Consider the following 18,299-nt stretch of genomic DNA (forward strand, 5'->3'; position numbering starts at 1 on the left):
CCGCCGGGGGCACGGGGCTGGGGCCGGGCAGGGCCCGGAGGGAGCCCCCGGAGCCCCCCGGGGCCCTCCCGCAGCGCGGCGCTACCGGGGGGCACCGGGGGGGGGGGAACGAGCGGAGGGGGCACGGAGCGGGGGGCGAGGGGCGGGGCCTGGCAGTGAGGGGCGGGGCCTGAATGAGCGGGGGCGGAGCCCTGAATGGTTGGGGCGGGGCCTGACCGGGAGGGGGCGGGGCCAGACGGGATGGGGGCGGGGCCATCCCCGTGCTGCCCCGTGCCCGTTCCTTGCCGCCCGCGCGGCACTGCGCATGCGCGCTCCGCTCCGTCTTGAGTGCACCTCCCGGCGGAGCTCCGCTCCTATTGGTCAGGCGCCCCCTCCTTCCCGCCAATCAGAACAGCGGCGCGTGGCGCTCTTTCCCCCCGCCCCCGAGCCGCCTCCACGTGATTGGCGGCGGGGCGGAGCTCGCCGGGCAGGGCGCGTCACGATTGGCTGCGCGGTGGGAGCCGAGCGGGGATTGGCTGCCAGGGGGGCGGGGCGGACGGAGCTGAAGCGGAAGCGGCGGCAGCGGCGGCGGCAACGGCAGCAGCGATGCAGGTGGGGAGCGGGGGGGGCGGGGACGGGACGGGACTGGGGGCAGGGGCAGGGGCAGGGTCCCGGTCCCGGTCCCGGTCCCGGTGCCACCTCCGCGCTCCCCCCTCGTGCCGCCCGCAGGCCCCGCCGCAGGATTACCGGGACGTGCCCATCGACATCCAGACCAGCAAACTGCTCGGTACGGCGGGGCCGGGGCCGGGAGCTGGGAGCTGGGGACTGGGGCCGTCCCGGTACCGGGGCTGTCAGGGGGCCGTCACCGCCCCCCCCCCCGGCCCCGTGCCCCGGTGCCGCCCGCCGAGCCCGTTGCTGTGCCGCAGACTGGCTGCTGGACCGGCGGCACTGCGGGCGGCGGTGGCAGGCGCAGGCCCGGTTGGTGCGGCAGAGGATGGAGGCGGCGCTGCGGGACATGCCCGAGCACCCGGAGATCCGGCAGCTGCTGGCGGGCAGCGGTGAGACCACGCGCGTGCGGCGGGGAACGGCTCGACCCGGTCCCGGTCCCGGTGCGGGGCGGCCCGGTGACAGCGCTGTCCCCCGCAGCCCTGCACTACTTCCACTGCCTGCGCATCGTGGAGATCCTCCGGGGCACCGAGGCCTCCACCAGGAACCTCTTCGGGCGCTACTCGTCCCAGCGCATGAAGGTGAGCGGGGACCGGCTCCGGCACCGGGAGGGGCCGGCAGCAGCCCCAGGCCCTGCCACCCCCCTCCTCTGCTCCCCCGCAGGACTGGCAGGAGATCGTGGCGCTCTACGAGAAGGAGAACACCTACCTGGGTGAGCCCTGGGGAGGGGGCGCACGGGGGGGGCCGCCATGGGCCGCACGCAGCCGACTCCAGGTGCCCGGGGCCCGTGTGGCAGCTCAGGGCCCCGCCACCGCCCCGCAGCCGAGCTCGCCAGCCTCCTGGTGCGCAGCGTCAGCTACGAGGCCCCCGCGCTGCGGAAGCAGATCAGCCGCTGCCAGCAGGCCCAGCAGGACTTTGCACGCCGCGAGGAGGAATGTCAGCTGGCGGCCGCTGAGCTGCGCGAGCGCTTCTACGCCTCCTGCAAGCAGTACGGCATCACCGTGAGTCCTCGGCCCTGTGTCCCAGGGGTGTCCCAGGGGTGTCCCCACAGCACCGCGCTGCCCGTGGGGGGAGCTGGGGGTGGAGGGCGATGCCTCTGCCCCTGCCCCGCTCTGGGAGCAGGGGGCGAAGCTGTCTGGGGATGTTTGGGTTTTGCTTCCCCACCCCAACACATCCCTGCTCTGCCCCCAGGGGGACAACGTGCGCCAGGAGCTGCTGGCCCTGGTGAAGGAGCTGCCCTCGCTGCTCTCTGAGATCGGGGCGGGAGCCAGCGCGCTCACCGAGGCCATTGAGCTGTACGAGGCCTGCGTGGAGTTCGTCTGCGAGAGGTGGGTGCGGGACCGCGACACCCAGGGGTGGCTCCCAGTGGGACCCTGCTGGGGCGGGGGGCGTTGGGGGCTCCCTGCCCTGCACCTGACACTGAAGTCTTTGCGGCGTCCCCCAGCTCGGCAGAGCCGGTGCTGCCCCTGCTGCGGCACGTGGGGAGGAGAGGCAACACCACCGTGTACGAGTGGAGGACGGGGCTCGAGCCTGTGCGCGTGGAGCGGCCGGAGGTGCAGGAGGTGCCGGAGCAGCCGAAGGAGGATGCGGTACGTGCAGCCCTGAGGTGCTGCAGCGGGCTGGGGTGGCTGGCAGCGACCAGCAGAGATCCGCCTCTCCCCAGCTTCCCGCTGCCTTCCTGCAGCCTCTGATCCTGCTGCTGGGGAGCAGCCACAGGACCAGGGCTGTCTGGTGGCCAGGGGATGGGGGCGGCTGTGGGGCAGCCTCTGCCAGCAGAAACAGGGGAGGCTCCCAGCTGGGAAGGGGCAGGACAGCTCGGGGGGCTCAGGGGGGCTCAGGGGGTCGTTGCCCTTCTCTCCACAGATCGACTGGGGAGACTTCACGCTGGAGCCGAGCGGGGCAAGCGACGGTGCTGCCACTGGGGGGGCGCAGGACGAGATCGACTGGGGCATCGCGCTGGAGCCCAGCCCCCAGGTGATGTCTGGGCGCAAGCTCTGGCCCTGCTGGGGCACTGGGGGCGTTGTGGGTGCCCCCCATCACTGGGTGCCCCCCCTCACTGGGTGCCCTCTGTTTTGCAGCAGGACGATGGCATTGACTGGGGTGATGGTGACGGTGACGGGGCCCAGATCGCGGTGTTGGAGGCTGGCACCGAGGGTGAGCACGGCCACGAGGGGCCCCACACCCCCCACAGCCCCTTCCCCCCCTGCCTGCAGTGCCCTGGGTGCAGACCTGGAGGTGGGAGGGGGGCAGGGGGCCCAGCGGTGCTGCTGGGGCCGTGGCACTCCCTTCTCTGCCCCCCCCAGTGCCCGAGGGGGTCGCTTGCGGCTCTGAGGCCCTGACGGTGCTGGAGCTCGCCGAGACGCGGAACCAGTTCCTGGACGAGCTGATGGAGGTGAGCAGGGCGGGGGCGGCTCGGGCCCCATCCCCATGCGGTGGGGGGGTGCCGGCAGAGCCCCCCCCAGCAGCGCTGTCCCCACAGCTGGAGCTGTTCCTGGCGCAGCGCCTGGCGGAGATGGAGGAGGAGGCCGACGTCCTGGCCGCCAGCCAGTTCCAGCTGGCCCCCCCCGCGCTGCAGGGCCAGAGCAGCGCCCGCGTGGGCTCGCTGCTGGCCGGCACCCGGGCGCTGCTGGGCCAGCTGGGCACCCGGCGCATGCAGCACCTCTTCACCATCCTCGCCTCCCCCAGGTCGCCTCAGCGGGGGGAAACGGGAGGGGGGGGAGCCAGGGATTGGGGCTGGGGGCGGCAGGGGGGTGATGGAGGGGTGACGGAGGGGCTGCCTCCCCATCGCAGGTACGTGGACCGCGTGAGCGAGCTGCTGCAGCAGAAGCTGAGGCAGGCGGAGCTGCTGCTGGCCAAGAGGGAGGCGCTGGGCCAGAAGCGGCAGGAGGCGCTGGCCGAGCAGGGCAACCTGGAGCCCAAACTGGACCGGCTGCTGGACAGGACCAGGGAGCTCCAGCGGCTGGTGAGGGACGGAGGGGGGCTGTCCCCCCCCCCCTCTGTCCTCCCCCCTCACCCATCTTCTGTCCTGCAGATCGAGGCCGACATCTCCAAGCGCTACGGCGGGCGGCCGGTGAACCTGATGGGGGTCTGCCTGTGAGCCCCAGGGGTCCTGGGCCCCCCCCGAGGGGTCCTGGGCCCCCCCCTCCGCTTTGTCCCTCCCCAGCTCCCGATGGCCGCAGGCTGGGCGCTGCTCAATAAAGCCGAGGCCCCGTCCCTGTGTCTGTCTCGCTGTGCCCCTGGGGGGGGGGGGGGTCTTTGTGTGGGGGGGTCAGGGGTGAGAGAACTGCTCACAATCCGGGGCCGCCTCTGCTGGGGCCTGCCCCGAGCTGCCCCCCCCCCCGGATCCCCCCCCCGGCCCCGTTTCCCTGTCGGTGCCCTTCAGGGCAGGCGCCGCAGCTGCGGGAGGGGGGGGGCAAATCTCCCCCCCCGGGACACAAACCGCGGGCCAGGCGGGGCCGGGGCATCCATCACCGCCCCCCCCAACTCCGGGGCCCCCCGGGAGGGGACGCGGGGTCCGAGACCCCCCCCGCCGTGTCCCCGGGACCGAGGGGGGGGGGTGGGGGCTGTGCGCGGCCACCTGCCGCCCCCCGGAGGGGCAGCGCCGCCAGCTGCTGCCCGGGGCCGCCGCGTCCCGGCCGGGCCGGGGCCATCCATCACGGCGGGCGCGGAGCAGCTGCGCGGGGCTGGGGGAGGGGGGACCGGGGGGGGGCGGCCCCGGGGGTCCCGGGGCGGGGGGCGCGGCCCGGCCCCCCCCGCACTGCCCCGAGCCGCCGGCAGGGGGCGCCGCAGGACCGCGAATGGGCGGGCTGGGAGGGGCGGGGCCGGGCGAGGAGGGGGCGGGGCCTTGAGCCATATAAGGAGCGGGGCCGGAGAGGGGCGGGGCTATGCAAAGCAGCGCCGGGGCTCGGCCGGGGGGCGTCGCGCGAGAGGCGGCGGCAGCGGGGGGGGGACCCGGGGGTTGGGGGGGACCCGGGGGTTGGGGGGGACCCGGGGGGCCCGGGCCGGTGCCGTGTGGCTGTGACAGACCGGGATGGGCACCCCACAGCCACCGGCAGCCCCCCGGTGCTCACCCCACAGCCCCCCACGGGTGGGCACCCACGGGTGGGCGGCCAGGGGCCACCGGGCTGGGGGCACCCCCCGGTGGGGCTCGAGCCCCCCAGGGACGCGCTGGAGCCCCGCGGTGCGGCCCTGCCCCGGGCGGGGGTCGCAGCAGGGCTGAGCCCCCCAGAATGAGGGGGGCAGAGGTGGGGATGGGGGCGCTGGGGGCAGCAGCTTTATTCGGGGCGCACGGAGCCGTTCGGGCTCCATGGGGGCCCAAGGGGGGGGTAAGGAGGGCGGCCAACCCGGTCTCCTTCAGGATCCTGAGCAGTTCCCTCGCTGTTCCTAACGCCGGGGGTGGGAGCTGGCTCGGGGCCGCCGGGGGAGGCTGCAGCCCCTGGGTGCTTCTACTTGGGGGGGTCGGTGCCCCCCGCGCCCCCCTGCTCGCGGCTGCCCGCCAGGTAGTCGAAGAGCACGAAGCCGTAGGGAGCGGGCTCGGGGGCCTGCGGAGAGGCTGAGGGTGGGGGGGGGGCAGGGAGGAGATGGGGGGTGGGGGGCAGCAGGGGGGGTCAGCACTCACCCGTGGGCCCAGGCGCTGCAGCACGCGCTGTGGGTCACTCTCCAGGATCACCCTGCGGGCAGTGGGGCCGGCACCGTCCTGTGGGTGCCGGTTGTGCCCCCCCCGTTTCCCCCACTCTGCCTCAGTTTCCCTCCCCGTGCTGGGCGATTTTTGGGGTCTGGGCGAAGGCTCGGGGATGGGGCTGCTGCAGCGGGTTGAGCTGGGCACCCGCATTTGGGCTGCCCCCGTTTGGTCCTGCAGCCCCCCCGGTGCTCACCCCACAGCCGCCCACTGCCCGCACCCACGGGGCCCGGGCTGCCCCCGGCCTCACCCCCTGTCCACGATCTCGTCCAGCACCAGGAGGGCCCCGTCCAGGTTCTCCAGCAGCCAGCACTTCTCCAAGTCCTTCCTGCGGGCGAGCCCCCGGGATGTCCCCACGCGGGTCCCCGCGCTGGGTCCCAGCCCGCGGCATCCCCCAGGCCGAGCTGCCCCCACCCCACCCTGGGGTCCCCCCGGGGGCACTCACCGCAGCACGAGGCCGAGGGCGTCGCAGAGGCAGCCGAGCACGGCCGACAGCATCAGCTGCGGGACAGCGGCATCAGTGCAGCCCCGCAGGGTCCGGCCCCCCCCCCCAAGCCCCCCGTACCTCATTCTCCTGGGGGCCCCCCACCACGCAGAAGAGGAGGTCGCTGCTGCTCCTGTAGACCACGGTGAGGCCGTCCAGGCAGGCGATCTCCTCTGGGGGGACACGTCCTGCGTCCCCCCTGTCCCCCCGCCATGTCCCCAGGCACCCCAGGCCTTTTGCAGCCCCCCCCGGCGCGGAAGCTCCCCCCGTGCTCACCGCCTGCCCCGCGGGTCTTGCTGAAGACGCTGCTCTCGAAGGCCGCCTGCTCCTGCGCCGTGGGGAAGCTGCCGTCGTAGTACTGGGGGTGATGGGGGGGGGTCAGCACGGTGACCGGATCCAGCCCCCCGACCCCCCCGGAGCGAGCGGGGAAGCCCCGGCAGCGGGGCCGGGGCCAGGGCCGGGCCTCACCTTGGCCAGGAGCCGCTGCCCGCGGCTGTCGAGGACGAGCAGCGCCTTCACCGTGTACAGGGAGGGCTCCTGGGGGCGCAGGGGCTCAGCCCCCCCGGACTGGCTGCAGCTGGGGCCTGCCTCGCGCTGCCTGGGGGCACCGGTGCCCCCCCAGCCCCCTGTCCCCCTGGGGTCCCCCCCTCTGTTTTTTGGGACCTTCCCTCACTCCCCTGCCCCCCCCCCCCCTCCCCATTTCTCCCCATTTCCCCACCCCTCCCCTCTCCCCCCATGTCACCCCCCACTCCCAAGTTTCCCCATTTCCCACCGTTTCTGGGGTTCCCCCATTCCCCTGCCCCCCCCCATTCCCCCCTCCCTTTCCCACATGTTCCTCCCCGTCCTGCGCTGGCTGCACAAAGTTCCCGTCCTGTCCCCGTTGCCCCCGTACCGGCAGCCCCGTGGGCTCCATGGCTCCGCCGCCCCGGGCAGCCCCCCCGTTCCCCCCCCCGGCGCTGACGTCGCCTCTCCCAGCCCGGCCCGGCCCCCCCCGGGCCCTTTCCCTGGCCCCGCTGCCCCCGGCCTTGTCCCGGCAGCAGCCGGTGTCCCCCTGACCCCCCCCCGGCCGCCTGCAGCAGGGGAGGGGTGGGCACGGGGCCCCCCCCGGCTGGGATCCTGCACCCCAAGGTGCTGCAGTGCCTGGCTGCTGTGGGGGGGCCGCTCCCCGGGGACTCCCCCCCGAACACCGGCACTGGGGCACGGCAGTGACCGGGGGGTGCAGGGGGGCGAGGAGCCCCCCCCCCACCTCTGGGCTCACCCGGGGGTGCCGGGTTTGGGCTCCCCCAGTGGGTGCCCCCGCTGCAGGCCGGGGGGGGGGGGGCGGCACCGCGCCGGGTCCCGCCCTGCCCCGGGCTCCCGTGCCCTGCCGGTGACTCACCGGCTGCGCCCCAACCGCCCCGGGCTGCTGCCGGGGCCGGGGCCGGGAATGGGGCCGGGAACGGGGCTGGCGATGGGGCCCGGCCCTGCCGCTCGCAGCCCAGCCCCGGGGAGCTCCCGCGAGCCCCCTGCCCCCCCCCGGCCGTGTTCGTGCGGGGGGCTAAAAATAACGCGGGGGGTCGGGTTGCTGCTGGCAGCGCCCCTCGGGCCCGGCCCCGCGGCGGCCTGGGGAGGCCCCGGGGGGCACCGGGGGGGCTCCGGGCCGTGCCCGCGCTGCGCCGGGAGCCCCGGGACAGGGCGCTGGGGCCTCAGGGACCCCCGGGCTGCCCCCCCCGTGGGGGAGCCGCTCGCGGCGGAGCCTCACAGCACCGGGGGCCGGGGCCGGGGCTGGGGCCGCCTCCCGGGGCCGTTCTCAGCGAGCCGGGGGGGGGCGGGGCCCGGTTCGGCCCCGGTTCCCCGCAGGCCTCGGCCGAGAGGGCCCGGGGCGGGCGGCGCCATGGCAACGGCAGCGGGGCGGCGGGGCGGTGCCCGCGCCGCGGGGATTGGTGCGCGTGGCTGTCACTCAAGCCGCCGGCCCGGCGGCTGGCTGCCGAGCGCCGTGTGATTGGCGGCTTCCGCTGTCGCTCGGCCGAAGGCTCGCGTCCCGTTGGGCGGCCGCCCCGTCGGTCACGACGCGAGGGGCGGGTCTCTCGGGGTGGCTGCTCCTCGCCGATTGGTCTAGCGCGCCGCCGCCGGGCGAAGCTCCGGGGCCAGCGTCTCTCTCCGCGCGCCGATTGGCCGCTTCGCCTGCCCTTCACGGCGGCGGCGGGGGCGGGAGCGACGCCTCGCCGCCACCGCCCATTGGGCCGCCGCCCGGTCCCGCCTCCCCGCGGCGGCTGCCGATTGGCGGAGGGGCCGCGCGAGGCGGGAGGGGGAGGCGGGGGCCAGGGCGGGGAGCGCGAGCGGGGCCGGCGGCGGCGGCGGGGCTGGGAGCGAGCGGCGGCGGCGGCGGCGAGCGGGTAGCGGGGGGCGGGGGGAGCGCGGGGACGGGGCCGAGGGGCGGGGGGGCCGCGGGGGGCGGGGGGGGCCCGGCCGGGCCCGGGCGGGGCCCGCGGGCCCGGGGCCGAGGCCTGGGGGGGGCCGCGGGGCGGGGCGGGGCGGGGCGGGGAGGGGCCGCGGGGGCCTCGTGCTCCCGGTGCCCCGCGGGGGGGGGGGGAGGCCCGGGAGCCCCGGCGGGGCCCGGCCGCGAGCCGCAGGTGGGGACCCGGCCGCGGGAGCAGGCCCCGGGGCTGTTCTCGGCCCCTCGGGAGCGCGGCGGGACCGGGGGCGTCCCCCCCGGAACCCCCCTGGGCACCCCGAGCTCGGCCTTGTCCGGTGCCGGTGCCCGGCGGGGCCCGCAGGAGCCGGCCCGGGGCTGAGCTCCGGGAGCCCAAACCGGGCTGTTGGCGGGCGGGGGCGGCCCGGGGGGCCCGGTGGCGGTGGTGGTGTTGTTGTTTGATTGTTGTTGTTTTATTGTTGTTGTTTTGTTGTTGTTCTGTTTTACTCCCCCCCCCCCCCCCCCCCCAGAAATGCTTTCTCTGAAGAAATATTTCACTGAAGGCCTCATCCAGTTCACCATCCTGCTCAGCCTGATCGGTGTCCGCGTGGACGTGGACACCTACCTGACCTCGCAGCTGCCCCCCCTGCGGGAGATCATCCTCGGGCAGAGCTCGGCCTACACCCAGACCCAGTTCCACAACCTGCGCAACACCTTGGACGGCTATGGCATCCACCCCAAGAGCGTAGACCTGGACTATTACTTCACGGCGCGCCGCCTGCTCAACCAGGTCAGGGCCCTGGACAGGTTTCAGGTGCCCACCACCGAGGTGAGCGCCTGGCTGGTGCACCGGGACCCCGAGGGCTCCGTGTCCGGCACCCAGCCCAGCGCCGGCATCGCCCTCGAGAACGGCGGCGGCCTGCAGGATGGGAGCGGCCCCGACGGCGGCGTGAGGGAGAGCGGGGCCGAGCAGGGCTTCGGGGAGGAGCTGGAGGACCTGGGAGCGGTGGCTCCCCCGGTGAACGGGGACCTGACCAAAGAGGTAGGCGGCTCCCCGGGCGCGCGGGGGGACGGAGGGGGAGCTCCTGGGGAGCTCGGGCCGGGCTGGCCCTCGCTGCTTCGGTGTCCGTCGGAGCTGAGCGGTGCTTTGCGTGTGCTTGGCGCGTGGGAGCGGCGGGCTCCTGCCCGGGAGCTGGTGGGGCTGAGGCACGGTGCGGGCGCAGGCCCTGGGTGTGCGTGGGGCCGTTTTTGTCCTTTCTGTTGGCTTCGTTCTTGGTCTGAGAGTGGTACTGGAAGGGGAGAACGGGCCGGGGCCAGCGCCGCGGCGTGTGCACGTAGCTCCGTGTTGTGAAACCGATAAAACAACGCCGGGAAATAAACACAGGCGTTGGGTAACAGCCCCGGCCCAGGTGTCGGCGGGGTGGTTGGGTTACTCGGCTCTGGAGCTCGTCCAGTTGAGATGTTTATGGCTTGGTTTTCATCACAGAGGGGTGGGGAGAGGTGAACTGGAAAGTGGTTTATTTTTCTGCCTGGGCATAACCTTTCAGACGCTGTGACGCAACCGAGCCCTGGTCCCTGCTCGCTGCTCCTCTGGTTCCTTTTTGGCACGGGTTCTTTGTCGCGGCGCGCTCAGCCTCGACGTCTCCCCGGCCACGCTGTGTGCACGTTGGTGCCGCGTTGCAGCGCCGGCCGCTCCCAGCGCTGCTGTTGTCTCAGAAATCGGTCGGGTCCGGGCTCAGGGGAGCTGCCGAGGAGTCGGGGCAGGGAGAGGGCAGGAGCCACCCCGCCGCCGCGCTGCCTGTCCCCAAAGGGTGCCGGGGGCTCTGCGGGCGGCTGCCGGGGCTGCTGTGAGCGCCCATCACGGGGCTGTGGCTGAGCAGGAGGCCGGGCACCGCGGAAAGGCAGCGGCGTGAGCCAGTGGTGGCCGGTGCTTCGGGGGGCGCTGCCGCAGGGCGAGCGGCCGGGGCCGTGGGACCGAGCCCCAACCCCTCGGGGCCTCGCGCCCGCTGTGTGGGGGGGTCCCGGGAGGTGCCCCCAGGGCCGGGCGGCAGCTCCCTGCCGGGGAAGCTTCCGAGTGCCCTGAGCAAGGTCACGTGCGGCCTGCGGAACGGTGCCGCCGCCTGCCCTTCCTCCTCCTCCTCCCCCTCCTCCTCCTCCTCCTCCCCTGCCCACGGCTCCTGGCTGGGGCCGCGCCTGCCCCAGAGCCTCGGAGGAACCGGGCTCAGGGTGGGATTCCCGGGGGGGGGAGCCGGGGGCAGCCCAGGCGGGCAGAGCACGGCCACGGTGTGTCCGTCCGTGTGTCCGTCTGTCTGTCCGTCCGTGTGTCCATCCATCTGTCCGTCCGTCCTGCCGGGCGCGTTGAGGCGCGGGGGCTGTGCCGCCCTGCCCGGCCCCCCTCCCCCTCCCAGTCTTTAGCTCCAGGCTCGGGGAGGCTCCGGTGGCACCGGGGCGGGGAGGTCCTGCCCGGCCCCCCCCTCATCTCGGCACGGGCACGGCGCCGCCTCCCCCCGGGGCTGGGCCTGTGCCTGCTGCCGGGACGCTCCAGAGCCCCGAGTCCCGGTTCAGGGCCCTGCCCCGGTGCCCCCCCCCGCCCCGTGCCGTTGTAACCCCACCCCCCCCCCTCCCCCACCGGGCCTGGCCCCGTTCCGTGCCCGGTGGGGCCGGGTGGGTGCGGGGCTGGCTCCGGGCAGCGGCGGCGGGGGCCGGGCCGGGGCCGGGGCGCGGCCTCCCGGGGTCGGCTCCCGGTGCCGCGGGGCTCTGCGGGGACAAAGCCCCGGGCCCGGGCCCGGGCCCGGCCGCTCCCTGCCCCCTGCGGCGGGGCCGGTCCCGGGGATCCCGGCCCCGAGCGGTTCCGCGGGGACACCGCGGGGCGGGGCCGCGCCGCCAACCGGCCCCGGGGCCTCCCCGCGGCCCAAGGTCACCGCGCCCGGTGCGGCCGGGGGGGGGGTGGGGGGCGCGGCGGGGCCGTTGTGGCCGCGGCCCCGGGGCTGCGGCGGCGTCCGCGGGGCGGGGGGGGCCGGGCCGGGGGGGGTGGGGCCGGGCCGGGCCGTGCCGCAGCCGGGGGAGGCGGCGGAGGGGGGGAGGGGGGAGGGCGGGCGGCTCCCTCCGGTCACCGGAGGGGCGGGGCCCCGCTGCGCCACGGGGGGGAGGGGCGGGGCCGGGGGCGGGGCTCCGCGCCGCGCGGCTGCCGATTGGGCGGGGCGGCGGCTGCCGGCGGCGGGGATTGGCGGCGGGGAGCGGGGCGGGGGCGGGGCGCGGCGAGGGGGCGGGGCCCGGCGGCGCCGCATCCCGGCGGGGCGGGGCGGGGCCCGGCGGCGCCGCAGCCAAGGTAACGGCGGGGGAGGGGCGGGCGGGGCGCGCCGCAGCCCGGCCCGGGCGGGCGGCGGGGGCCGGAGCGGGGCCGCGGGGCGGGGCGGGGCCGGGGCCGGGGGCACCTGTGGCCGGCGGGACCGGACCGGACCGGGCGGCACCGGCGGGGAGCGGCTCCCTTCGCCGGCCGGGGATGCGAGCGCGGCGCCGCGCCCCGGGCAGCCCGGCCCGCCGCCCCCCCCGGGGAACATGAGCGGAGCGCGCCGCGGCCCGGGCGGCAGCTGGGGCCATGAGAAAGGTACCGGGGGGAGGGGGGAACCGGGGGGGGGTGCGGCCGGTACCGGCGAGGGGGCGGCGGGGCCGGGTGGGAGCGGGGCCGCCCGGGTTGCATCAGGTGGCGGCGGCGGCTGCGGGGCTGGGGGCGGCGGCGCTGCCCCCCCCCCGTCCCCTCCCCGCCCGTCCCCTCCCCGTATGCAAATGGCCGGGATCGCACCACGGGGCTGATGCAAGGCGGCCGCCGCGCCGCCACCGCCGCCACATTGGCCCGGCCGCCCCCTCGCCCTGCGCCGCTGCCGCCGCACCGGGGCCGCCCCCGCCATGGGGAGCGCGCCCGCACGGCCCCGCCGCAGCGGCAGAGGCAGGGGCAGGGGCCGGGAGCGGGGCCGGGGCCGGGGCAGAGCCGCCCCCGGGAGGCCGCGCCCCGGGCTGCGATGGGCAGCGGGCGCCGCGCCCCGCCGCAGGAATGGTGCGAACGGGAGCGGGGCCGGGAACGGGCTGGGGCCGGGGGCTGCCGGCCGGGCGCGGGGGGCCTCGGGCCGGCCCCTGCCCCAGGAAACCTTGTGTGCCTTTCAGGACATCGATCTGATTGACATCCTGTGGAGACAGGATATCGATCTCGGCGCTGGGCGAGAGATTTTTGACTACAGCCACCGGCAGAAGGAGAGCGAAGTGGACAAAGAGCTGAGCGATGGGAGGGAGCGCGGGGACGGCTGGCGGAGCGCGGGGAGCCAGGGCCTGGACAGGAACCTGCTAGTGGATGGCGAGACCGGGGAGAGCTTCCCTGCGCAGGTAACGCCCGCGGCCGTGCCCGCGGCGATGCAGCGCCCGGCTCCGCGGCCCGGTGCGGTGGCATTGAGCGTGGCATTGAGCGTGACTTTGTGCGGGGCTCTGCAGGGCGAGGGCTGCCCGGGAGGACCCGGCGGAGGGAGGCGCGGGCTGGGCTGCCTGCCGGGCCGGGGAGCTGCGGCGGGGCGGGCAGGGTGACGGCCGTGGTGCTGGCGGCGTGGCGCTAGGACGAGGGCTGCTGGCTCGCGCTGTGCCTCTGGGCTGCGTGGCGAGGCAGTGGCGTGGTGCAGCGTAGGCAGGCGCAGTCCCCTCCAGCCTGAAACCGAGCGCTGGCGCTGGCAGGGGGTGAGGCTCGCGGGGAGCGCCTTCCCTTCCCTCCCCCGGCGCGCTCAGGGGCAGCGCTGACACTCTCCGGAGCAGGAGGATGGAGGCTGCGAAGCACTGGGTGGGGCCTCCGGCTCTTTTTGGATGCGCTGCAATAAAGCTGTGCTGTAGGAGCTTGTTTTTCATCACCACCTCCCTAATCCTGGGGCTACGATCGCTTGTGTTTTGCATCAGGTGCCTGGCGCGGAGGATCAGACAGCTCTGTCCCTGGAGGAGTGCCTTAGGCTGCTGGAGGCCACCTTCCCCTTCGGGGAGAACTCGGAGGTGAGCGGTGGTGGCTGCAGAGGGGGCGACGGCCGGCAGCCTGCGGACGGTGCTCGTTAGCTCCTGGGGTTTCAGCGCCTCTCGTACCCCCAGCCCAGACCGCAGAACGGGCAGCAAATTGGGTTAGGCTGCGTAAGGAGGCTCCAGGCATCACGCCCGCAAAAGTAGCGGTGGGGGGCGGGGGGTGGTCACAATTAATTAAAGACTTCTGGCTTTGCTTCTAATTAGTTCATAGCGAACTGCGGAGGAATAACTGCAACCGGTTCGCTTTGAACAAAGGAGCAGCAGTCGCCGGCGCGGAGGTGGAAGGGCACCCGGGGATGGCTGCCTTCCTGGCTGCTCAGCCGGGGACTGACTGTGCCTCACGTGGTTAGTTTCCAGCTGCAGATGTCTCCACCCTGAGCGAAGCTGTGCCCAGCGAGAGCCGGCCCGCGGGCATCCAGAGCAGCCTGCTGTCTCCTCTCCTCCCGGAGACCGAGTCTCCCTTCGACCTGGAGCAGCAGTGGCAGGACCTGATGTCTATCATGGAGATGCAGGTCAGCTCTCGCCGCGGCCGTGCCGTGGGACCAGCGACCGGAGGCGGCTGCTGCCAGCCGGGGGGGATCCTGAGGGGTGTCTGTGGGGAGGTGTTTGTCCTTCCAGGCGTGCGTTATGGCTCAGCTGCATTTAAAGTCTCTTCAGCGGCTGTTCCAGCACCTGATTCCCGGAGAGCTGCAGGTTGGGGTTAGCAGCAGCTGCTCTGGTTCTGCCCCGCTCTGTGCAGTGACACCGTGTGCCCGCGTGGGTGTTGCTGGCAGCGTCGTAAACCTCCTGCAGCTGGCAGACGATGCTGGGGTCACTGGAGACATAGCTCCAGCTCCTTCCCTGGGATCTAGAAGCATTGTCCTCTCTTCCTCGGCGTGTGCTGGTGGTGAAGGGCACTGGAAAAGGCAGGGCTCAAGCGAGGTTTGTTCACCGAGGGCTTCCCGTCTCTTTCAGGCTATGGAAGTGAACAACACGACCGCTGAAACCCTGTACAACGGCACAGGCGGGGACCTGCTGGCTTCTAACTACAGCCTCGCTCCAAACACTCCCATCAATCAGAATGTCAGCCTGCATCAGGCCTCTCTGGGCAGCTGCTCCCAGGACTTCTCCCTCTTCAGCTCCGAAATCGAAAGCCCCTCCATGGCTGGCAGCTCAGCCCTGCTCCAGCTGGCGCCGGACAACTCCACCGGCCTCAACACCACCTTCAGCTCCACCAACCTGAGCGGCATCTTCTTCCCCCCGCAGCTGAACAGCACAGTCAACGAGACGGCCGGCCCCGAGCTGCCCGACCCGCTGGGCGGCCTGCTGGACGAAGCCATGCTGGATGAGATCAGCCTGATGGACTTGGCTATTGAGGAAGGTTTCAACCCGGTGCAGGCCTCGCAGCTGGAAGAGGAGTTTGATTCTGACTCAGGTCTTTCTCTGGATTCTGGCCACAGTCCTGCTTCTCTCAGCAGCTCAGAAGCCTCCTCCTCCTCTTCCTCCTCCTCCTCCTCTTCTTCCTCCTCTTCCTCCTCCTCCTCCTCCTCGTTTTCCGAGGAAGGAGCTGTCGGCTACAGCTCAGACTCCGAAAACGTGGACTTTGAGGAAACGGAAGGGGCAGTTGGGTACCAGCCCGAGTACAGCAAGTTCTGCCGCATGAGCTATCAGGACCCGTCGCAGCTCCACTACTTGCCTTACCTGGAGCACGTTGGCCACAACCACACCTACAACATGGCACCGGGGGCGCTGGATCCCGAGGAGCCCAAATTGCCCAGCGCGGGGAAGAAGAGCAGCAAGGAGAAACCGTCAGAGTTCCTGGACAAGCAGATGAGCAGGGACGAGCATCGAGCCAGAGCCATGAAAATCCCTTTCACCAACGACAAGATCATCAACCTGCCCGTGGAGGAGTTCAACGAGCTGCTCTCCAAGTACCAGCTCAGCGAGGCGCAGCTGAGCCTCATCCGAGACATCAGGAGGCGAGGCAAGAACAAGATGGCTGCGCAGAACTGCCGCAAGAGGAAGCTGGACACCATCCTGAACCTGGAACGGGACGTGGAGGACTTGCAGAGGGACAAGTCCAAACTGCTCAGGGAGAAGGTGGAGTTCCTCAAGTCCATCCGCCAGATGAAGCAAAAGGTGCAGAACCTCTACCAGGAAGTGTTCGGCCGCCTGCGGGACGAGAACGGCCAACCTTACTCCCCCAACCAGTACGCCCTGCAGTACGCCAGCGACGGCAGCGTCATCTTGATACCTCGCACCCTGGCCGACCAGCAGGCCAGGCGGCAGGAGAGGAAACAGAAGGACCGGAGGAAGTGAGGGGGGCACGCGGGAGGAGCGGGAGACTCGCTCAAGGTAGAACTGGAGAAGGGCTGAGCCTGGAAGTGCTTAGAGGAACTTTCATGCCTTCTTATCCACTATATCTTCTCAAACATGACTGCTGCCGGTCAGTGTACAGGAGGGACTGCGGGCGCTGCACGCGGCGTTTGAGGGCTCCCTGCGGGGAGGGACGGGGAGGAGCGGACAGTGCACTGGCGAGCCCAGCACCTTCCACAGCCTGGAATCCTTTGAGCGCAGGAATCAAGCTGGCATCACTGGTGGGGAGATCAGCAGAGGCGGAAAAACTACTGTTAGAAACTGGCTTTAAGTAAGAAAGAGATTTAAGCAAATGAACTTAAGCTATAGGAGAGACATTTTTCTGAACTTCCAAAGTTCTGTGATTTCAGGTAGTTGGGTTTTTCTTTTTTTTTTTTTTTTTTCTTTTCCTGAACCAGTTTTGACATCGGTGTGTGTGATTCGACCTGACTTAATTCCAGATTAACCAACATCCCTTCCTAGATCAGACCAGTGCACACATGGAAACACACAAGTGGTGCGACTTCCATTAACCCTTTCCAGTCTGAGGGAGCTCAGGCAGGGCTGGGGGGAGAGCCCTTAGGGTTCCCCATGGGCTTAGGGTTCCCCATGGGTTTAGGGTTCCCCATGCATGGTTTGTGACGCCCTGGGAGCACTGAGCGGGGCTGTGAGGCCCTCCTGGGGGGCAGGAGGGGGGGGCTGGGAAGGGTTAAGAGGAGCGGTGTGCTGCGCATCCCCACCACACTCACAGAGCATGTCACTGCCGCGCCAGCCCCGTGCTGGGATGCGTTAGCTGAGAAGGCACCGCAGTAGCCTGCATGCAGCCGCTGCCTTCTCCCACTGACTGGCCGAGGAACCGCTTTGGGGGGACGTGGGGAGGGTGGGGGCAGCCGGGGCCCGCGGGCGCGGGGCGGGTACAGCCCGAGGAGCGGCACCTTCCTCCCCCGGGCCGCGGGCTTGTCACTTCTAGAACTAGCCATCTGGTAGGATTCCTGTTCCTTACCCGCGCTTTGATTTTGTAGGGCTTCCGCCCTGTTTTCCCTATAGGGTCTAGAGTGCTTGTGTTGAGTAAAAGGGAGAAGCCCAAACGTTCAAAGCTGCTAAATGTTCTCTTTGCCATAAAGATTCAGTGTAACCGTGTGATCACATTATAGGATTCTCTTCTGTCCCTAGGTGTTGGTCTGACTTCCTTTGTTTTAAGGAGGGGGGTGGGGGTAGTGCCTTGATCACTGTTGGTCTCCGCCATGGAGACGATCCTAGAAGCTGTATTTACAATATAGCACAGCTGGGAGTGTACCGACTTTACCAGCAACTGAAAAGCTTAAAATGGCTTTCGGAGCCAGTCCTGTGCATGTGATACGGGGTGAGGGCGTAGCGCTGAGGGGAGCGGCGCGGAGACGCGGGTGGTAACGGAGGAAACCTGGTAATGCCAGAGGAAGCGAGCTGCTGCCTGCGGGGCTGGAGCAGCCCGGGGCAGCGCAGGGCTGCTGAGAAGGAAGGCGTCTGGCGTGGGCACACCTTTTCCAGGCTGTGGGGAAAGGAGCTGCGGCTCGGGGTGCGGCGTGGGGGGGCCGCGGGCGCTCGCTGCCTTCGGGGTGGCCCCGAGGGCGCGTGGCAGCCACGGCGGGGCTCCCCCATCCCGGACTCCTGCGACCCAACAGCTTTACTTACGCGTGAGATGAAGCACAAGTGGTGGCGATGTGGGTGTGGGGAGGTTGGAATGGAGCCCTGCGTGTATGTTTTAAATTATTTTACTCTTATATACTTTATTTTAATGATCTGTGACCTGTCAGGGAAAGAAGAGAGATTGTGTGAGCACAGGACAAAAAAATAAAACGGCTTATTCACTGTACAAGCATTTGGTTCATGGTTTTTATTTGCCTATTAGTATTTTTTTTAAGCTGAAGCATGTCAGGGAAACCAAACCCTTTCTGCGTGGGTCCTGCCCACCCCCAGCAGCTCCTGGCTCCCTCCGCTGTGCTGCAGCTGGGCGCAGGTCGGGTTTGCCTCGGTGCCGGCCTCGGGGAGGGGAAGGGGAAAGCCTCACCTCGCTTGTGGAAGGGAAAGAGGCTGGAGGCAGAGGGGGTGCAGCCCCCCTCACCCCCCCATGGCCCCAGGCTCTCAGGGGCAGCTCCGGGGCTCTCCCCGGGGCGCACAAACGGGCACCCGGCTGCAGCCCCGGGTTCAGTCACATCCCAAGCCCCCCCCACAAGGGGCTGGGCTGGTGGGGAAGCCTCAGGCCCCTGCCTTGGGGCTCACCGAGCAGTTTGCACCCGGAGCCGTGGGGTGTTAGTTCCAGCCACCCCCCCCAAGGCCCCGGTACCCCACCCTGCTGGCAGCAGGCACTGCCTTTCCCTCACCTGGCCTCTAGTGGGGGGGCAGCATTAGGTGCAGCTGCTCCTGAGCTCTAAATGAGTCTTAACCACGCAGAGCCCACCCCTGAAAGCCAGAACTCGGCAGCAAGGCCCTTGGGGGGCACCAAAGCCGTGTCCCCCCCCCCCCCCCCCAGGCCCACACCCACGACCGGTGCTGCTTTGCTGCCCTCTGGGCCTTCCACCGAGGCCTTCTTGGGGCAAACGCGGTTCCCCCGGGACTGAACGTCCCCTGCAGGCCCGGCCCTTCCCTGCCTCCATTCCACGGAGCCGTTCGCCTGCTGCTGCCGGGAGCTGGGCGCTGAGCCCAGGCCAGCTCCACACAAGCGAACAGCTCAGCCAAGGGGA

General features: G+C 71.6%; 4 protein-coding genes across 6 annotated transcripts in view; 2 read left to right on the top strand and 2 right to left on the bottom strand.

The window, feature by feature from the left end:
• PRR15L (proline rich 15 like) overlaps positions 1–18,299 on the bottom strand; it is a 79,462-nt gene that overhangs the window by 1,671 nt on the left and 59,492 nt on the right. The gene's annotated exons all lie outside the window — the stretch shown is intronic.
• Positions 496–3,858, top strand: CDK5RAP3 (CDK5 regulatory subunit associated protein 3). Of its 2 annotated transcripts, none has more exons than XM_084495993.1 (14): positions 496–591; positions 709–766; positions 906–1,037; positions 1,126–1,226; positions 1,309–1,357; positions 1,468–1,646; positions 1,837–1,973; positions 2,090–2,234; positions 2,509–2,619; positions 2,724–2,799; positions 2,949–3,037; positions 3,125–3,330; positions 3,436–3,607; positions 3,677–3,858. In XM_084495993.1, the coding sequence occupies exons 1-14, from the start codon at positions 586–588 to the stop codon at positions 3,740–3,742; spliced, it is 1,527 nt and encodes a 508-aa protein (XP_084352119.1). In that variant the 5' UTR covers positions 496–585; the 3' UTR covers positions 3,743–3,858. The 2 variants fall into 2 exon arrangements, with proteins under 2 accessions (XP_084352119.1, XP_084352120.1); XM_084495994.1 differs by having other exon boundaries at positions 2,727–2,799.
• Positions 4,959–6,720, bottom strand: COPZ2 (COPI coat complex subunit zeta 2; the record flags this gene model as incomplete). The annotated part of the gene is made up of 8 exons (XM_084496113.1): positions 4,959–5,186; positions 5,264–5,315; positions 5,574–5,651; positions 5,769–5,824; positions 5,889–5,980; positions 6,084–6,165; positions 6,276–6,344; positions 6,700–6,720. 8 exons carry the CDS (start codon positions 6,718–6,720, stop codon positions 5,091–5,093), a joined length of 546 nt encoding a protein of 181 aa, XP_084352239.1. The 3' UTR covers positions 4,959–5,090.
• Positions 8,090–17,434, top strand: NFE2L1 (NFE2 like bZIP transcription factor 1). 2 transcript variants are annotated; one of them, XM_084496560.1, is made up of 6 exons: positions 8,090–8,182; positions 8,730–9,241; positions 12,361–12,576; positions 13,132–13,221; positions 13,596–13,757; positions 14,200–17,434. In XM_084496560.1, the coding sequence occupies exons 2-6, from the start codon at positions 8,732–8,734 to the stop codon at positions 15,541–15,543; spliced, it is 2,322 nt and encodes a 773-aa protein (XP_084352686.1). In that variant the 5' UTR covers positions 8,090–8,182; positions 8,730–8,731; the 3' UTR covers positions 15,544–17,434. The 2 variants fall into 2 exon arrangements, with proteins under 2 accessions (XP_084352686.1, XP_084352687.1); XM_084496561.1 differs by lacking the exon at positions 8,090–8,182 and adding an exon at positions 8,395–8,419.

Source organism: Aythya ferina (genome assembly GCF_964211825.1).
Source record: "Aythya ferina genome assembly, chromosome: 23".
In the NCBI taxonomy this organism is placed as follows: Eukaryota; Metazoa; Chordata; class Aves; order Anseriformes; family Anatidae; genus Aythya; species Aythya ferina.